Source organism: Nilaparvata lugens, chromosome 8 (genome assembly GCF_014356525.2).
Source record: "Nilaparvata lugens isolate BPH chromosome 8, ASM1435652v1, whole genome shotgun sequence".
Lineage (NCBI taxonomy): Eukaryota > Metazoa > Arthropoda > Insecta > Hemiptera > Delphacidae > Nilaparvata > Nilaparvata lugens.
In genome coordinates, this window is record NC_052511.1 from 32,155,704 (window position 1) to 32,175,298 (window position 19,595).

At 34.9% G+C, this 19,595-nt stretch overlaps 4 protein-coding genes across 4 annotated transcripts; all 4 read left to right on the top strand.

Annotated features, from left to right (window-relative positions):
• The first annotated feature begins 3,751 nt into the window (after positions 1–3,751).
• Positions 3,752–11,751, top strand: LOC120352700 (jerky protein homolog-like). The gene is made up of 2 exons (XM_039434539.1): positions 3,752–4,428; positions 10,453–11,751. Exon 2 carries the CDS (start codon positions 10,602–10,604, stop codon positions 11,454–11,456), a length of 855 nt encoding a protein of 284 aa, XP_039290473.1. The 5' UTR covers positions 3,752–4,428; positions 10,453–10,601; the 3' UTR covers positions 11,457–11,751.
• LOC111054019 lies at positions 4,707–7,633 on the top strand. Its single transcript, XM_039435121.1, has 2 exons — positions 4,707–5,605; positions 6,338–7,633. Exons 1-2 carry the CDS (start codon positions 5,603–5,605, stop codon positions 7,631–7,633), a joined length of 1,299 nt encoding a protein of 432 aa, XP_039291055.1. The 5' UTR covers positions 4,707–5,602.
• LOC120352836 (52 kDa repressor of the inhibitor of the protein kinase-like) lies at positions 7,878–8,961 on the top strand. The gene has a single exon (XM_039435123.1). The coding sequence runs from the start codon at positions 7,939–7,941 to the stop codon at positions 8,959–8,961; it is 1,023 nt and encodes a 340-aa protein (XP_039291057.1). The 5' UTR covers positions 7,878–7,938.
• A 3,495-nt stretch (positions 11,752–15,246) lies between the features above and the next one.
• On the top strand, positions 15,247–19,072 carry LOC120352701. Its single transcript, XM_039434540.1, has 5 exons — positions 15,247–15,475; positions 15,830–16,060; positions 16,384–16,530; positions 17,084–17,292; positions 18,821–19,072. The coding sequence occupies exons 1-5, from the start codon at positions 15,268–15,270 to the stop codon at positions 18,827–18,829; spliced, it is 804 nt and encodes a 267-aa protein (XP_039290474.1). The 5' UTR covers positions 15,247–15,267; the 3' UTR covers positions 18,830–19,072.
• Positions 19,073–19,595: the final 523 nt, after the last annotated feature.

Genomic DNA, 19,595 nt, shown 5'->3' on the forward strand with positions numbered 1-19,595 from the left:
CAAACAGCATCGGCCGCTTCCAGGTCTCCGGATCCCGGGACCATCGAGAGGTGACGCGCTGACGACCGGAAAACCGACGGAGCTGGAGCAGTGGCTGAGCCAGGGCGCCATCACAAGAAGCAAAGGACGGTAAACGCAGGGCAGCAACCCAGGGAAAAGTGCATAGCAGGAAAAGGCGAACGGTAGGATTGTTAATAATTCATCCCATGGCGAAAAAGGTAATTCACAATTTCTAAATATTATTTTCTGGAATTGCCATGGAATGTTTCTAACATAGGCGCTGAACAATCTGAAATATTTAACAATTGTAATGTAGTAGGAATAAGCGGAACTTGGGCCCACAAAGACATACATTTATCAAATAACTTCTCCGATTATAAATTTATTCAGAAAAATTTTATAAAGGACAATGCTTTTGGTAGAGCTAGGGGTGGGCTCCTGTTTTTGTTTAAAAAAAGGGTTCAATGTCAGATAATAGAGAGTAATGATACATTTATTTTTATTCAAATCAGAACTGTGAGTCCTTCTCTAACAATAATAATAGGACTTGTTTACTTGAGATTAGAAAATATGATTACTGACTTACTGATTACTGACTATTAGAATTAAGACTATCTTGTGATAAAATGGTAAATGGATTAGGTAGAAAACTATTTAATGTAATGCAAAAAAACTTATTCTGTTTGCTGAATGGTAGAACTAGAAATGATTCACCAGGAAACTTTACTTTTGTTAATAGAAATGGTAAAAGCACTATAGACTTGGTTTGGGTGAACATGAACTAATTACAGATAATAAAAGATATAACCGTATCAGACTTCATACTGTCATCCGACCACTTTCCACTTCTGGTTGAAACTAGATTAGGCGTCAGTAGGATTCAGGATGGGGAGGGGGGGTTACAAAACAATTCGAGCAGATTGGTGTGGTTAGCCGAAAAAGAAGACTTGTACAAAATGTCAATGCAGTTGTCAATCCGATTAGATAACCCTTGTCATAATATCAATGATTGTTATGATAACCTAGTAACAGCTGTCAAAGAGGAGGCTGAGAATTTAGGTATGATAAGGATTTCTAACAGTTCTACTAATTTCAAAAACAAAGCATGGTACGATAAGCAGTGCATTGATGCAATGAGAGGCCTCCGGAAAATATACAGAATTATGAGAAATAACAATAATTTTAGTGAGGAAAATTTGAATACATATTTGATGCAAAAGAAATCGTATAAACTGCTATTGAAGAACAAGAAAAATGATCATTTCATTGAAATGAGAGATAAAATTTCAAAAATAGACAATTCAAAGGAGTTTTGGGCAGCTGTCAGATTTTTTAATAGTAGGCCATTCGCACAGAATAACATAAGCGACCAGATGTGGATAGATTTTTTAAAAAGAAAGTACTCGGCTGAATTGATTTCTCAATTGCATGAATTATTCAACTCAAAGATTTGACTCGTTTTATACAGTCCACATCAGAACATTTGAAGCTTGTATTTCGAGCTATTTAAATCTTATGAACCAGTATTTACGTTCCATTCTGGTTCCATATAGAAAATAAGAATCTACTTGAAAATAATCTGATTCAATCATCTAAGCGTAGAAGCATGGTAAAAAACGATAGTGCTAGAGAGTGGCTGGAAATGTTACCTACGCTTCCATCACACTATGCAAGGAAAGACACAAACAAATTGTACCTTGAGCCAATTTGAGAGTCCAAATCTTCATTGTACAGAGAGTATCAAAAGCACTCATTAGAAAATAACAAGCCTTGTGCATCTTTAGCACTATTCTCTGACTTATTTGAAGAAATTAATCTACCAATTTTTTCCCCTCGCAAAGATCAGTGTGACTTGTGCTGCTCCTATAAAGTTGGCAATGTTCCCAAAGAAGTTTGGGATGATCACATTTCAGAAAAAAACCTTGCTCGATCATAAAAAGAGGATGATAAATTGAAATCAATGAATGGAGAGATTTACTGTTTGAATGCTGACGTCCAAGCTGTAAAGATCACCCCGATGCTTAAAGCTAGTGCTTTAAATCATAAAACTAAGTTGAGCAGCCACAACTTTTCAGTGTACATCCCATCCACCCACCAATGTAAATGCTATTGGTTCAACGAATGTGAGGGCAATTCAACTGCAAATACCTTTGCTTCTTGTATTTTTGACTACTTAGAAGAAAGATGCATCAACCCAAAGCTTCCAATTGTTCTGTACACTGATGGATGTACTGCTCAAAATAGGAACCATGTTCTTTCAAACGCTCTACTCTTATTCTCTGTGAAACATCACATTGAAATCGTCCAGAACTTTTTGATAAAAGGCTACACCCAGATGGAGGGAGATTCCGTACATGCGAGAATAAAAAATGAGTTGAAAAATATAGACATCAACTCACCCTACGAGTTTGTTAGGCTTACAAAAGAAGCAAGGGGTAATCCATTCTCGTACAATGTAAAATACCTGAAATTTGACTTTTTAAAGATTTTTCAAAATTGGATTATTATTCATCTATCCTACCAGGAGGTAAGGAGACCCAATCGTAACAGATATCCATATATTGAAATATAATCCATCTGGTATTATACAGTACAAGTTGAAATTTAATGACGAGTACAAGGATCTCCCAAGAAGACCGTCAAAAGTGCAAATAGATGTTCATTTGAAAAACCTTCATGAAAGAAGACTTCCTATCCAACGTTCAAAGTGGATACACCTTCAAGAACTTAAGTCTGTAGTTCCAGAAGATTTTCATAATTTTTATGACAGCCTCCCATATGCTTGAAAGTATTACTTCAAATACAATTTACTTTATAATAAATTGTGTTATTATCTTGCACTTTTACAACAGTACTTATGATTTTGATGTACTGTTGTAAAAATGCAAGATAATAACACAATTTATTATAAATATTATCAACAGTTCAAGCAGGATGAAGACAAAAGAAGAAAATAATTTACTTTACTCTTTGAGTAGTTTGTGATATTATCCATAATGATTAGAAGAACTAGCTATAAAGGTCCCCATTCATGACAGAACATATCCACAGAACATATCCGAATCCACAGAACATATCCGAATCCACAGAACATATCCACAGAACATATCCGAATCCACAGAACATATCCGAATCCACAGAACATATCCACAGAACATATCCGAATCCACAGAACATATCCGAATCCACAGAACGTTGGTGAGAATCAGCCAATTGGAGGATAATTTCTGTGGATTTGGCTCCGTTGACTCCGTCGTGAATGGGGTCCTTAAAGGATATCTAGTTTTTAAATAAATCTAAGATTATGACAATTCTAGTTCTTTTATTAAACGATTTATTTGTTTCAATTTGCAATGATAGATATATGAAAATCCAATATCACTTATATGGATAATCCTGAAGACTTCTGCATTTTTCAATTTAAAAATTTTATGAGGCTTTATTCACTTTTGTGTTCGAATAAATAAATCTAGTGATATTGTAATTCTGTGTTTTCATAGTCTAATACCTTGCATGTCGGATATGAATGAATTCCAATACCTTGTATCTCAGATTCCTAGTTCTAATAACTTGTGTAACTAATAACTATGTTAAGCTGGGTTTTCGTTTGTGCGTAAATGCTGTCGTCGACCACGACAGGGGGAGGGGATCTCACATTGGGTAGATTTCATCAATTTATCCAAATAACCTAAAAGATTATGTTCAATTATGTTTTAATGGGGGAGGTTGAGTTCATACTTTTTTATACATTAGAGTCTCGATTAACCGAGTCTCGGTCAACCGAGGTTCCGTGTTAACCGAGCCTTGGATCGGCCAAGGTCAATCTAGGTCTATTTTTGGCCCACCTGTACACTTGCGCTCCTGGCTGTACATGCGACCTTGACTGAGTCACGCACTCCCTCCCCACCCCCAATCACCGTTGCACCAGTTGGCTGCCGCATCAGTTAGTCGTCTGCTTGTCATTGCATCGTCAACATGTGAATAAGTGAGTTTAGTGCGAATTGCGATACGATGAGCATGAAACGGAAACGAGTTGTCCTTTCATTAGAGGACAAATTGTGTGCTCTCAAGCGTTTAGACAAAGGTGAATCCTTGAAAAAAGTGGATAGTGATTTGGGTGTTGGTGAAGTGACCGTGGGCGATTGGAGGCGCAAACGGGAGCAGCTGGAAAAATGGGTGTCTCAGCGAACTCAATCAACAAGTGACAAGCAAGTTGCGACCAAGAGGAAGACTATGAAAGATAGTGAGTACGAACAAACTTCAGAAGCGCTGTTCATATGGCTTCAGCAGATGAGAGGTACGGGTAGCCCGTTATCAGGACCAATTTTACAAGCCAAAGCTTTGGAATTTTACTGTCGCTTTCAAGATGGAAAAGAAGACTTCACAGCAAGCATCGGCTGGCTAGACTGGTGGAAGAAGCGATACGGGGTTAGGCAGTTAAACATTAAAGGAGAACTATTGTCTGCTAATACAAGCTCAGTTGATCCTTTTGTAAAATCCTTAGATGAGTTGATCAAGGAACAAAACTTAAGCCCCCAGCAAATATACAACTGCGATGAAACCAGGCGCGGATCCACGGGGGGGGGGAAAGGGGAAATTTCCCCCCCCCCAAATTTCGGCTTAAGCACTATATAGAATTGATTTTTCAACCATTTAAGTGAATATAAATATCTGTACACTAAAACTGAAAAATCATATTCTTTCATATTCAACCTGTAGAGAGAATTGAAAATATTCAATATAAAATATAAATATTCCTATTCAATACTCTCTGACTATGAATACATCAATAAACTCTTGTTTGAAGTGCATGAGTATTGTTTCTATAGTTTTTTTAAGACAATTCATCAAAGATGATAATAGTCTAGGCTGACGTCAGGCTGCTAGGTCAGCAATTCTTGTCCACACACTTGTGATGCTCTTTTTTTTAGTTAGTAAGAATCTCATTGAAATCGTCACACATCTTTGAAACTAGAACCAGAAAAACAAAGCTCTATTACATTAGAAACTAAATAATCCATAGAAAGCTCAAATTCGATGATAGAAGAAAAAATCAAGATGATCCAATCTCAGCACAGTGAGTAGAGTATCATGGAATTTTGAAAAATTCAAATATCTTAAATTTTATCATTTTTGGATCTTTCTACTGGATATAGAGATCAAAGCGCTCAGTTCCTAGAAAAATACCGGCGTCAACTCCTTTGACGGTCCGAGCGGCGAGCTCCTGCCACTCGGACTATCAAAGGAAGCCGACTTGTTTGATCGTAGGCTTGTTATAATTTTATAATTGTTTCTATGAACTAATTATTTGGTCCAGGCTGTGGTTGGTCCGGTAGTCGCCTTTGTGCGATCATTATTTCGTTTTCAACTATGAGAATTGTTAGCTATTCCAAGTAGCACAATTCTCAGAAATTTTATAAATCTGGATGGCAAGCATTTCTTGACTGGTTGGAAATCGTTGAAAGCATTTTAGTTCAGTACTAACAGTCGGTATGGAAACATTATTGGAGTCACATCGACGCAGTCATGTACCAGAACAGCTTGTGATTAAGGAACTGAGGAAATCGCTACATCTCTAGAAAAATATTTTCAACACTTCACAATGGTGAGTATTAAAATGCATTCTATTATGAGAGTATGGGTATGGCATTATTTATGCTAAATAATGATATTATTGGTACATCTCTATTTTTCCCAATTTATTGTAGACTAGAAAAAAGATTGATCTAAATTCAATTTAAACCACCGCCAATAAGACATGAATAGATAAAGGGTGTGATTTTATACGTCATGAATTATAATTATTATCGAAGAGAAAATCTACTCACAAATGCTGATTACAGAGAATATTTTATTCAACTGACGTGGAATGACAATATAACATAGCTCATCAGTGCAATAACTAACATAGTTAATGTTTCATTAGATAGGACAGTTGACTTCCACTCATTCTGATTAGATTAACAATAACTGTACAAAAATATAATTAATATTTTTACGTTAAATTCCAGGACGCTTAGCCTACGTCTTGTTGAGAGTCTTGCGAGAAGTAACAGTCACTTGATTTTTTATTATTTATTTTATTATTTGAATTCAGTCTGTGTTTCTGTTTTTACAGCTAGAGCTGATTAATTTGAAAAAAAAATTCTTATGCTCTATAGGCTAACTTATTATTTACTGTAAACTTCAAAACACCACCTTGTTCATTTTTCAGATAAACAAACTTGTTTTTTTTCTGTTTAACAGTTTATATTTTCCACATTACAGGTGTGTCATGGAAATGTGAAATGAAAGTGCTTTTCATGACTTGTAACTTATAATTTTTTTTCATTCCCAGGCTCAACGATCCAACCAAAGTCTGATTTCTGCCTTCTTTGGTCAGGCTGCGAAGAAACGCAGAACCGATCAGGAAGAGAGGATTGCTGTAGATGCTACCGAGCCCGCTACTGATTCTCCATCGTTTGCAGATGATACAGTCGAACCTCATCAGGCAAGTGATGACAAAACTTTAGAGAATATTGCTCAGTGCTCATCGGCATCAGCAACTAGTAATCCAGATGCTGAACTCCACCACTTGCAGCACGACTCTTACACCACATCATCTACGGAATCAATGAGGTCAGATGCATGCCCTAATTCCTCATTAAATGACATTGGACATTATATTGGTAAAACCATCGATGAACATACTAAAATGAAATTATTGGAGCAACCGTGGGTCCCACCAGAAAATTACTCTTTTCCTCACTCAAAACGATCTGTATCAGGAAAATCAATAAAAAATTTTCTTAGGCCAAGTCATTTACAGGCACATAAGGATTGGCTCGTACTTTCCGATGTAAAACAAGGGCTGTTCTGTAAATACTGTCCGTGGTTCACTAATCGTAATGAGGGGGGCTACTGCAAGAATGTTGCTCTAAAAACTCTTGTAACCGAACCTTTGAGAAATTTCAAAAAATTAACAGGATCTGATGGACACTTGGAAGTCCACTGCAATACCCAATATCATAAAGATGCCGTGACAGCAGGGAAAAACTTTCTAAGAGTATACCACTGCCCGAAAATGGAAGTAAATAACCTCATCAATGAAGAACGGCTCTCTCAATCCCAGAAAAATCGTCAGAAACTTCTTTCTATAGTTAAAACTGTCATTTTGCTTGGTAGGCAGAATATTCCTATGAGGGGGCACAGAGACGATGGGCCACTCAATTTAGAGATGAGTGATACAGTCTCTAATGAGGGTAACTTTAAAGCTTTGATTAAATTTAGAATAATTGATGCTGGGGATAAAGTTTTGGAGGATCACATCAATACATCATCATCAAGATCCACTTACATCAGCAAATCTACTCAGAATAATATCATAGAGTGCTGCAAAGCAGAAATTACTGATGTTATTCTGAGTAGAATTGCGAAAGCTGAGCTTTATTCGATTATGTTTGATGAAACCAGTGATATTTCACAGAGAGCACAGGTGAGTATTGTACTGCGTTATGTGCACTTTGAAAAGGAGTTTGAAATAAGAGAGGACTTCATCACATTTATTGATGCATTTGAAGACATGAAAGAAGCTGATGAAGATAATCTGGGCGACGAAAGAAGTAATAGTGAGGTCGAAATGAGAAGGCATTAGTGGTAAGAACCTGGGTGCAATTGAGAAAAATTGACGATTTAAAACTTCCTTTTGATAAGTGTATAGGGATTGGAACTGATGGCTGTAGCGTTATGCTGTCTGATAATGGGGCTGTCAAGGAGATACAAAAAGTTGCTAAAAATGCTATAACAACACCCTGCTATAACCATAAGTTGAACAATAGCATTTCAAAATGCTCCAATATAAAACTCATAGAGAATTCAGTGAGTGTTTTAAAAGAGGTGATCGCTTTCTTCTCATTTCCAAAAAGAAATACAGCATTGAAAAATTTTCTTGGGAAGAAAATGACTCACCTATGTGAAACCAGGTGGACTGAGAGGCATGATGGAGTTCTTCAGTTCACAACCAGTTTACCTGATATCCTGGCTTGCCTACATAAAATTTCTGAGTGGAAGGATAAAAAAACCTCAGGCAAAGCATCCTTATTGATAACCGCCTTATGTGACAGTAAACTAATAATTGGTTTATTTTGCCTTAGTGATATCTTGAGTTTATCTCTGCCATTGAGTAGAATACTACAAAAAGAAACACTGGACCTTTGTAAGTCAGCCGAACTTCTAAATAGCCTTCTAGAGCTGTTGAATGAGAGAAGGCAAAACAGTATTGAGTACTTCAATTGTGTCTACATGCAAGCCCAAGAAATCGCCAGGAAATTGGACGTTGAACTGAAAATCCCAAGATTATGTGGGCGTCAAACTCAACGGTCCAATCATCCATCAGCAACAACAGAAGAGTACTTTAGACTCACAGTGTATGTTCCAGTACTGGATAATATAATTCAGGATCTAAAGACAAGATTCACATCTGATGTCCTTAACGTATTCCACCTCCCCCTACTGCTTCCAGAGGGAATTGTAAATACTAGTGTGCAAGATATGCAAAAATCAATTGATCCTATTATGAATAGATTTGGTTCAATAATGAAAGATAATCGTGACCTGTCTTCCCTGAAGCTTAATGCAGAAATGGCTCATTGGAGAAACAAATGGCAGAGATATAATAAGGAAGGGTTGCCATTACCAACAAACGCTTTGAATGTCTTGAGAGAATGCGAAAAAGACATCTACCCAACGATCCATTTTCTATTGAGAGTTTTGTGTACTTTACCTGTAAGTAACGCAAGCTCAGAAAGATCTTTCTCAACTCTGCGGCTCTTAAAAACTTGGTTGAGGAGTACAATGTCGGAGAACCGTCTAGTAGGATTGGCCCTACTTTACATACTTTACATTCACCCGGATATAGTTATAGATCCTGAAAAAATTGTTGAGAGGTTTGCCAAATCAGGGACCCATAGAATAATTTTATAATTTTGCCTATCCTTGTAAATAAACAATTAATAGAAACTTTGCTACGGTAGTCAAGAATTCTTTTTATTATATTACTGATTGCTTTCCTTATCACAATTACATAAATAATAACAGTTGTTATCATTAGCCTACAGTTTAGTCCTGATTATTGATTTTTTTTCTATTATAGGCCTAATAATTATTATTAGAAATGATTGCTTCTATTAAATTACAATCTGTAAATAGAAATTCACATAGAACAATCAATTTTCATTCAAATGAAGAGAATTATTGTAAATATGATGGCAGTATTAAACCTTTCGCAGCATCACAAGTATGGTACTGTATATAGTCCTAGAGATTGTCTTCAAGAGAACAGTATTCACTTTAATTATATTATTATTGATAATAGTGTAGGAATATATTATAATAATTGTGTTTAACGTCGTCATATAGCATGATTATGCAATAATGAATTTTATGTGTTTATGAATTTTCAATATTTATATAATTCTTTAATAGACTTTTGTAAAAAAAATTCAACCTTCAGAATGCTTATTGAATGAAAGAATAATATTGAAATTAAGTAATCACTATGCCATATGTTATGTCTAAATATTCAAATAGCGTATAAAAATGCATTGTTTTTATAAGAATGTTATGCTATAATTTATATTGTATTGTGAATTGACAAGGTAGTATCGGATAATAGTTCCTTCATTATTGAATAGTACTAATAATCCTACCTTCACTGGAAAAATTGGATTAATTTCTTCGCAATATAAGCCTGAATTGAATTTCCTACATGCATCTAGATTTTTAAACGGAATAGTTCATAGAATGTCATTGAACTAGAACTGATTATATATATTGTAAAATTATAATTACTGTATACCTATTGTAAATAATAGCCCATTTAATAGATGCATATACTATCTGCTGCTTGACTAAAGCAAGTCTGCAAAACTTAATGTTCCTGTTTGAATAATAATCCTATTTCCGCTTCTAAGTTCCTAGATTGAAGACTCACTATCAAAGCTTGTAATTTAATTCAGGTAATCGGCTTGCGTTTTGTCAAATAATAACATATATCACAAATGAATTGTCTTAGCCTATCATGAATACTATGTTTTTTTATTTTGATTTTGAAAGAAGAGTTTGTTATAGTAGCCTACTGATTCCGTTGAATTAATAAAATGTTGCATATATTTTTGTCTTCTTTTCTCCTGTTACATAATGTCCATAACGAAATTGAACTGTGAAATTCTGTTGTAATTTATTATTAGTTAATTATTGTTTGTTATCATGTCACAAATCAGGAAATACCGGAGATAGTCATTATATATGAATATAAATATGTGGTAAAATATATAGTGGAAAATGACTATATATAGTCATATATTTTTAGTATTTTAAAGTACCTAAGGAATTTCCCCCCCCAAAATCCGATGCTGGATCCGCCCCTAGATGAAACGGGTTTAAACTTTAAAATGTTGCCCATTAAAACCTTAGCAGCTAGGCAGGAACAATCAGCTCTGGGATACAAGAAAAGCAAGGAAAGGGTTACTGTTCTACTCTGTGCAAATCAGTCAGGTGACAACAAACTAAGATTGTTGCTTATTGGGAAAGTAAAAAAGCCTAGGGCTTTTAAAAACTTGAACATGGACATTCTTCCAGTAAAATACGAAAACCAGAAAAATGCCTGGATGGACTCTTCAATTTTTAAAAGATGGTTTTTCAATGAGTTTGTCCCCAGTGTGAAAAAGTTTTCAGATGAAAACAATCCCCCCCATCAAGCTCTCTTGCTATTGGACAATGCACCAACTCACCCAGACGAAAGTGTATTGGTCAGTGGTGACATAAGAGCCATTTTCTTACCACCAAATGTAATGTCTCTATTGCAGCCACTAGATCAAGGAGTCATTGAAAATCTTAAAAGGCACTACAGACAAAAACTACTAAAACAGTTGCTGTTAAATTTGGATAATGAAGTGACAGTTGTCCAAAGTTTGAAAAAAATTAACCTCAAAGATGTAATTTTTTGGTTGGATGAATCGTGGAAGAACGTAAAACAATCAACTTTACAGAAAAGCTGGAAAAACATTTCCCTCAACAATGGCTCTGAACCCTCTGAAGATGACGAAGATGAGTTGCTATTAATTCACCTTTTGAATCGAATGCCAGTTGCCGAACCCTTGACAGATGATGACGTCAACCAGTGGTTGAATGACGATGAAGACTATGAGCTGTCTGATGAGGCCATTGTTTATTTGGTAGAAAACCCCGAGAACAACAATGATGATGACAATGAATCAGCTGGCCAAGATTCAGACGACAAAATCAGCCACACAGAGGGTCTGAGTGCGATCGAGAAGGCTCTGCTGTACGTCGAACAACAAGACTACACTACTCCAGCAGACATCGCAATGTTGCGGCGACTGCGCAGTTTGGCAGCTAAGAAGCGAAGCAGTTCGATTACACAAAGAACTGTCAAAGATTTTTTCAAACCTTTGTAACTTTTTAATACTTTAAAGTATGTACTACTATTATCTGGTTGTGTGGTTTTGAATATAGTTCATGTTGGTGTACATCACATGGTACATATTTTTATTTGATTTCCTTAACCCCTTATTTAGATTAGGCCCTCCGTGTTAACCGAGTATTTGACTATCCGAGGTTGTAGCAGTCCCGATTAACTCGGTTAATCGGGACTCTAGTGTACTTTTAAATGACAATATGTTGATATAATTAGAAATGTTTTGATTATTCTTGAATAATAAACACAAATAACATAGTCGAGAACTTAATATGAGCCAGTTAAAATCAAAGTATTCTGGATGTATTGATTGAATGTAGAGAACAAACAAATTTATTATGCTCCACAGTGCTAAGAAATTACATTTTTTACCTACCTCCTGAAAAATCACACTGATTTCCAGGGGCTCCTCGTTGGATCAGGTGGAGGTGGAGTGTTCCAGATTCATTCAGAAGAGGCGAAGCTGTGGTTTACTGCTAATAGACTGAAGCTCAATGAGGAAAAGACAAATGTACTGATGTGCACATTGAAGAGGCAAGCAGCTGAAGTGGAGCCAGTCAAATTGCTGGGCTTCTGAATAGATGGAAAACTTAGCTGGAATTACCATGTGAATCCGGTATGTGAGATGCTGTCTAGAGTGATCTACCTCCTGAGAAAGTTGAGACATGTGGTTGACCGAAGATACTTGGTGATGGCATACCATGCACTGTTTGAGAGTCACCTGATGTATGGGATGCTGCTGTGGGATCATGCTCCGGCTGTACAGAATATCCTACTTCTGCAAAAGAGAGCATTGAGGTTAATGTCGTTTTCAGGCTATAGAGATCATTGTCGTCCCATGTTCAGGAGTTTTGGTGTTCTCACCATCTACAGCCAATACATACTGAGCTCGCTGTTGTATGTCAAGAAAAATCAAGACAAACCACTCAAGTGGAGTGACATACACAGCCACAACACTCGACATGCTGCCAAACTGGAATTACCTCAATGCAGACCTCCAGCAGTTTTCCTGCTCAGGCCATTCGACTTTTCAACACACTGCCGAGGGAGGTGCAAGACATGCGATATGTAGAGTTCTGTGCTGCAGTAAGAAATGGGCTGCTAGATAGGCCTCTGTATTCCCTACAGGAGTGGGATGAGGTACCTCTTTTTGGGGTTGCTGCTCCTCCACTACACAAATAACCATTTCGTGGTTATTATCTCTTTTGAAATGACACTGCCGATCTGGAAACCCTAGTCCTGGGCAACGGCCTCAAATATCAAGTATTGTCAATTTACAGATACGAGGTATTAATTATAATTAGACTGGAGCCCTCGTCTACAATGATAACAGCTGATAGACAAATTTGAAAATAGTGAACTAGAATAACACAAAATGGCGATTTTGCAATGCATCACAGGATGGTGTTTTGGGTTTTATAATACATAATTATTTGATTTCACTATGGATTTGAATTGAAGCGGCAGAAGATGTGAACTTCTTGCCAACCTAACAAGAAACTAGACCTACCCAAGTAGCACAGAACCTAGGCCCAACATTGAAAATTAGTTGGCGTTGGTGGGGATTGGTTGGTTGGGGTGCCAACCAAAAGCCATTTTTGGCCCGACCAATAATTGCAATCAATGGGCCATCTAATCTGTTTTCTTTGGGGCCAACCTTTAATTGCATTCATTCGGCCAACAGATGTGGTTATATTTTGGGCCAACCAAAAATTGCATTAACATCACTGTGCATGTTATCATTATGCTTGCATCTATTTTATTATATTATAATGAAATGTGTTTTGCTAAGACCACCACAATTACTACTAATTATTATAGGCAAGCTAGTCGACTACTACCGTATGTAATATATAACTTGGTAGGTACTATTTATTATAATAAATAATATTTAATATAAATATACCGGTATATCATAAATTATATATATATATATAATAAATTATTTTCTGGGGTCTCACCTCGTCAGCACTCGTCATAATCAACCAATTATTGCTAACTTGCTAAGAAGTAATAGTATGAATAAGGATAAAATAGTCGATGCTTTAATTAATCGAAGCTCAAACATCAATTCCATATAACTATCGATAGGCATCTATCTCACCAGCAAACAACATTTTTTGTTATAAAAGCGATGTCTTGAACACCAAAAGTCTGAACCTCAAACTTCTAAAAAATATTTTTGATACCTCGATTTTTTATATCTAAATAGAAGATTAATGTTTTTCAAAGTAGGCTCACCTTAATGGTAATTGGAAATACAGTATTGATATAAATATTGATAATATCGGCTTCAGAATATCGATACTCGATATTCGGCCACTCATCGGCTGATGCCTTGTGGCTTGCTCGTTGGTTGGCTGTAGTTGCCTTTGCCTGTCTGCCATTTTGGATTGCTGTGTAGTATTTGCTGATCGTTGTGCGTTCATTGTGGATTGGTGAGTAAAACAACTTTATATTCTTGATTAATCACTATATTTATGATAAACTATAAAAGCAATATCGTTTTCCATGTTATTATCAAGTTTATTTTGATTTTAATGCAATCAAAATGATCTTGAATTCTTATTGGGATAGGCTAGAAGCATGCTCCACTTTGTTTTTACTGGATTATACCTTACAATCATGCCATTTTTTATAAAATTTTGTTCCTTAAAAAATAAGTAATTTGCCTCCTGTAAAAAACATCTATCATTTATATCAATTAAGTCAGAAGTTTTAAAATTGCATTTCTCATCTTTTCATAGATGTATAATATGGTTCTTAATAATTATATATTCTCTATTCAGATTGTTCCAGCAAGTTCACACTTGGTGGACTTTAAAAATTCCTACGTTTACACTGATCTTTTGAATTCAACTAATTCACACTATTATTTTAATATTAGCCTACCTCGATCAAACTGTAGAGGAATGATAAGTTACAAGTTTTAGGCTACTTTTAATGTGCTATTTCTATGATCAAAACCCCAATCATAACTTCTTTTATGCTAGGTTAGTTTTGTTCTAGTTTAGCTTAAGTTATTATTATATTCTCAGCATAAATGCGCAGTTACTCTTGGAGTTGTGACTAGACAGGTTAGGCTAGCTTCTGAAAATAGGTTTTGTAAGTTTATTATTAGGCTATAGGCTATTTAACTTGATTAAAATTAGAACTAGATAACCTAATAAGGTCAATTTATTTTCTAACTAAATTGTGGGAAAACGACCACCACTTGATATTTATTGTCCTAGTATAACAAAAAGTTGAAATGAATTCAAGGTTTATTTTTTAATTTATTCAATTATTGGCATAAAAATAACTTAGAAAATTTATTATAAGATTTATCTTAAGATGGTATCATACTTCACTGTTAACTTATATGCCATCTAGATGCTACTAGTACGGTAACTTAACTCATTTCTACTTAGCACAAAGCTGCAAAGCGTTTGGCTCTAGCTAGACATTTTAATGCCATGTTTTGTAAGTCCATGATGAGACTAAATTCTTTGTATTTAAAAAAATAGTAGGTAAGCTTACACATCTTGACTATAAGCTTAATCCAGTGAAATCCGATTTTTAAAACTCTTTTCAAGTCATAATGTTGGTTAAGGGAAACATGTGCCAACATATTTTTTCAGTTAACTTTGATTTGGCACTTATCAAATAGATAACACTGCAACTCAATTCTAATATCTTTCATTATAATGATTGTTCCAATCACCAGATTACAAGATAACAAGTTATTTACAGGTCCCAGCTTATCCGAATTCAAAATGTTTTTGTTCTAGGGACTATTATTCGAAGCAGCTATGTTATTTGCTGTGATTGAGTTTGAGAAAAACTCAGGTGAAGGATTAGCTATTATTCGTGAAGAGTGGATGACTCTGAGAAAAAAAGAGTGCTTTTGGCCTCCTTATAAGAATTCGATTGCATTCAATAAATGCCTGTTAAATTCAAAAGATACACATGAAGAAACTTGGCCCCTCTATGAGATGAAGAGAGTTTTTTATAGAACAGGTCAGTAATGTAGATGAATAATTTGAGACTAAAGGCTATGCAAACACAATACAAATTTAATTTTGCTTTCTAATATGTTTTTAATTACCTATAAACAATTTCAGATTTGAGATAATCAAGATGGTTCAATATTTAAACAATCTCAAGCTTTGATATGTTAATTTTATTCTTCCTTCTTATCATAACATTATAACATATTTCATTTACAATATATTATGTTGGAATAATTCCTACATAAGTGATCAATTTTCAAATATTGTTCATCAAGTAACTATATAACTTATAAAAAATATTATTAATCCATTCACTTTTAATTAGATCCCATGTAATTGAAAATGTAAATACTTTTTTCAGATGATATTCGGAAAGCTAGAGAGAAGTTGAGGAAAGCAGAATCAGATTCTGAAGTTCTCACTGAATTTGATGAAGGTGGAAAAGAAAAGCAAAAAAGAAGACCGGTAAAGAAAATACTATTCAGTAGTGACAGTGAAGATGAAGCTCCGGTTACAAAACAAATTGAATATCCAGAACCACCTTCAGAACTACTTGTTGATGTAGAAGCTCAACACATCCTGACAACGAATGGTGAGTTGAGTAGATGTTTGTGTTATACGGAATGTTTCCACAAGTACTGACCCCAGTATCACTACGGTGCTCTCAAGTGAAAACTAACGAAAATGTTTTTGGAAAAAGGCAAATTCTCTTTAGTTATCCTGTACTCCCTCAATTGATTTTTCATTATTTCTCATTTTTTATGATTGGATTTCTCAAAATAAGTTATCATGCTTCTCAGACTTTCCTCTCTACATTTTTAGAATGATGAAAATATGTAATATATATTTAATAGTAGTTAATAATTATTTCCCCCAAATATTTCAATTATTAGGGTACATTGTATTTCCTTACAGAATCATTCATAGCAGGGGATTCAGATTTGGAGAAGCCGATTGAAGAGTCATGCCTGGTCTCTTCAGAACACACTGCTGGCCACAACATATCATTTACTCCTCAGGGTACAAACAGTGGGCATTCAGTTACTTCAAGTTCATCTAAAGGTACACTATTCATTATTCAATCTTGGATCAACTTTTTATGTAGAGTACTGAGTAGAGAGTTATATAGCTATCCTAGAGTACCTAAACTGTAATTCTAGGATAGTTTTAGTGAGCTTGTGTTTCTCAACTTTTGGTTTTGGTATTATGCCAGTAGTGAGCTGTTCTATAGTGACTTATTCTCTTATTTCAATAAACCAAAAATACATGGAGATTTAAAACCACAAACTAGCAGGTAACAGATGGGGGCCTAGCCCATTGCGTCATTGTGTTGCTGGGAATAAGTTATTTGTTCTTCAGTGTAGAACACTGCAGTCACTTGAATAATGATAATCTATTGATGATTTCTGTAAAATTGGAGTGCCATAAGAAATTCTGTTCAACAGATATCTTGCTTAAAGATAGAAACAATGACAAGAACAAGGAGAACTGGGTGGTCAATGATTCCTTGATAGAGAGACTTGAATATCATTTACTACAATGGGGTATGTGCATCCGCGCTCTTAATAGCAGTAGAAATCACAGTAGAAAATTTAATATCATTGTTTTTTTTTAGGGCTCGATGTTCTTGCAGGCCATTTGGCAAGAATAAATAGAAGATTGGATGATATTGAAAAGAATCAGAGTGAAATTTTAGCAAGGTTGTGTCCAACAAAGCCTGCTATGAACATTATTCCTCCTGATATAAAACTCCCCTGCAAAACATTGGACGAGATTAGTGACTTGGAAGATTGGTTGCTGGACGACACTAATAAACAATCTTTGGTGAGTAGGCCTAAACTACCAAGTAAAGCTCAAAACCAGTGATAAAATTAATAGATTCTATTATTGGTATAAGATTTTAGACCACCATCAAATAAGCATGAGATATTTGAACAATTTCCAGGGGTTCTATAGAAAAACTATGTTAATTTGAAAAGCTGTACACAAATAAGATAGGCCTACCTAGTTTTAATTTTCAACATAGAAGGTTTGCTTCTAATAAAGTGATGAGATCATTTTTTGAAATCCAGTTATTTCTTTTTTAGTAGCTCTTCATTTTTCAAGTTTAATAAGAATAATTTTCAATCTTTTATGCAATCAATTAGCACAAAAAATCGTACAGGCGTTCTTGTCATCGACAAAATCTCATTTAACAACTAAAATCTCCTCATGCAGTGACTAAAAATATTTTCCACCAATAAATTAATTGTGTTTTCTTGAGATGACCCAACTTCAACGAGGTTTCTGAGACCCTTCAACAAAGCATGGGTGTCCTGCTAGTGTCTGCTATTATTATGACATATTTTTTTGTTAATCCAGATCAAATCCTCATATTTCCTTTTTCTCAACCTAATTATTTGTCAATTGAATGAGTGAGTAATATAGCTGTCTTATTATTTCCATAACAGATAACAAATTTGAGTCTTCTGGGTGGGAAAAAAGTTGGAAGAGTTGTGCGCAATATACTTGAAAAGATTTTCACCAATGATGTTGCCGAACTTTTCAATTGGACAGGCAGACACAGCAAACGCTGTTTGAAAGATTTGGCTGTGATGAAACTCATACCTGGTAAGTATATTGCAATAGCTACAGGATGTCTTGTAACTCTCTGACACTACTTCTAGGTATTGCTGCATTAAGATTTGTAGATTCACCAGGTTGGGCAGTCACCATAAGAGCCCAGCAGTCCACTTTTTCCGAGATTATGACATCAAGTGGAATCCACTCTACTATACCTATATATTCAAGATACAACATTTATCTAGGAATCAGTTCCAACAGATGATGTTTGGAAATAAAAAAATACCGTTAACAATATTATAAATCTAAATAATTGAAATGATCATAAAAACAGTAATATGATGATAGACAGTTTAATAATTGAAAATTTACAGCTACATTGATTGCTTTGATAAAAATGTTACTGTTCATTTACTCTTTCAAATCCTGATTTATCAGGTTTATGTTGGTTGCAAAACTTAGCAGGTTTTATATCTGGAATTCAATTCTCAAACCAATCTAGCAATCTAAAATGCTAGTTTATATCCAGATTATCAAGTTATATCACTTTAAATTTGAAACAGCTTGTTTTTCAGCATATTGTGTAAAATATTCAAATAACTACTGTAGTTTCCAACTTCCAAGTGGTTTTAACAGATATATTGTAGTCATTTTAACATTGAACCTGGCCTTTTTGATATCTGAATAAATCAACAACAAACTTTAACTTTGTAAATCTATATATGCAGAATATGTCCCAGATAACTTCTAATTTGATAAACTTATATTTTATCTAATGATTTGTTTTCAGGTGCTGTAAGGAAACAAAAAAACTTATCAAGTGCTACGGATGATGAAATAAATACCAACATTGCAAATTGGTTCAGATTTTCGAAGGATAGAAATGGAGGACGAGAGCAAAGACGAAAGGACAAGCCAAGACAAGATCACCAGGACCAGCAGAGACAGTAAAAAATACCATGGTTTATCAAAAAGAACTAATAACAGAAAGTTAGCAAAAGAAAAACAAAAAATCAAACAACAGTTACTTGAATTGTGCACTCCTGTTGCAAATTGTGTTCAATCTGAAAATAGCACTCATGAATCCCATGATAACTCACTTGATATCTCAAATCAATTTGATAATTTATCAGGAAGTAAAGAAAGTTTTCCTTACAGTTCCAGTTCTGATAGTAGTATAAGTAGTAGTTTCAGTGATGTTTCAAATTATTCTGACAATAAGGACACTAATCATTATTAAACGAAAATCCAAAGTAAATTCTGTAAACCAGACTTCTGCTTCTGCAAATATTGACGACAGGGTGAACATATAGATGGAAATTTGATAACAGCTTCTATCCAAAAATTATTACATCATGCAGGACTTGCAAATAATTTTTAGATAGTAGCTCTCATTGAATTTCGTTCCAGCCGTTCATCCTGTTGTCAATATTTGCAGTAGCAGAAGTCTTCGGGGTGGTTTACAGCATTTAACTTTGAATTATCGTTTACTAATAATTATTTATTCATTAGCATTTGAACAAATGCAATTTCTCATTTTTTCCATCTGTAATTTATCAAATGTA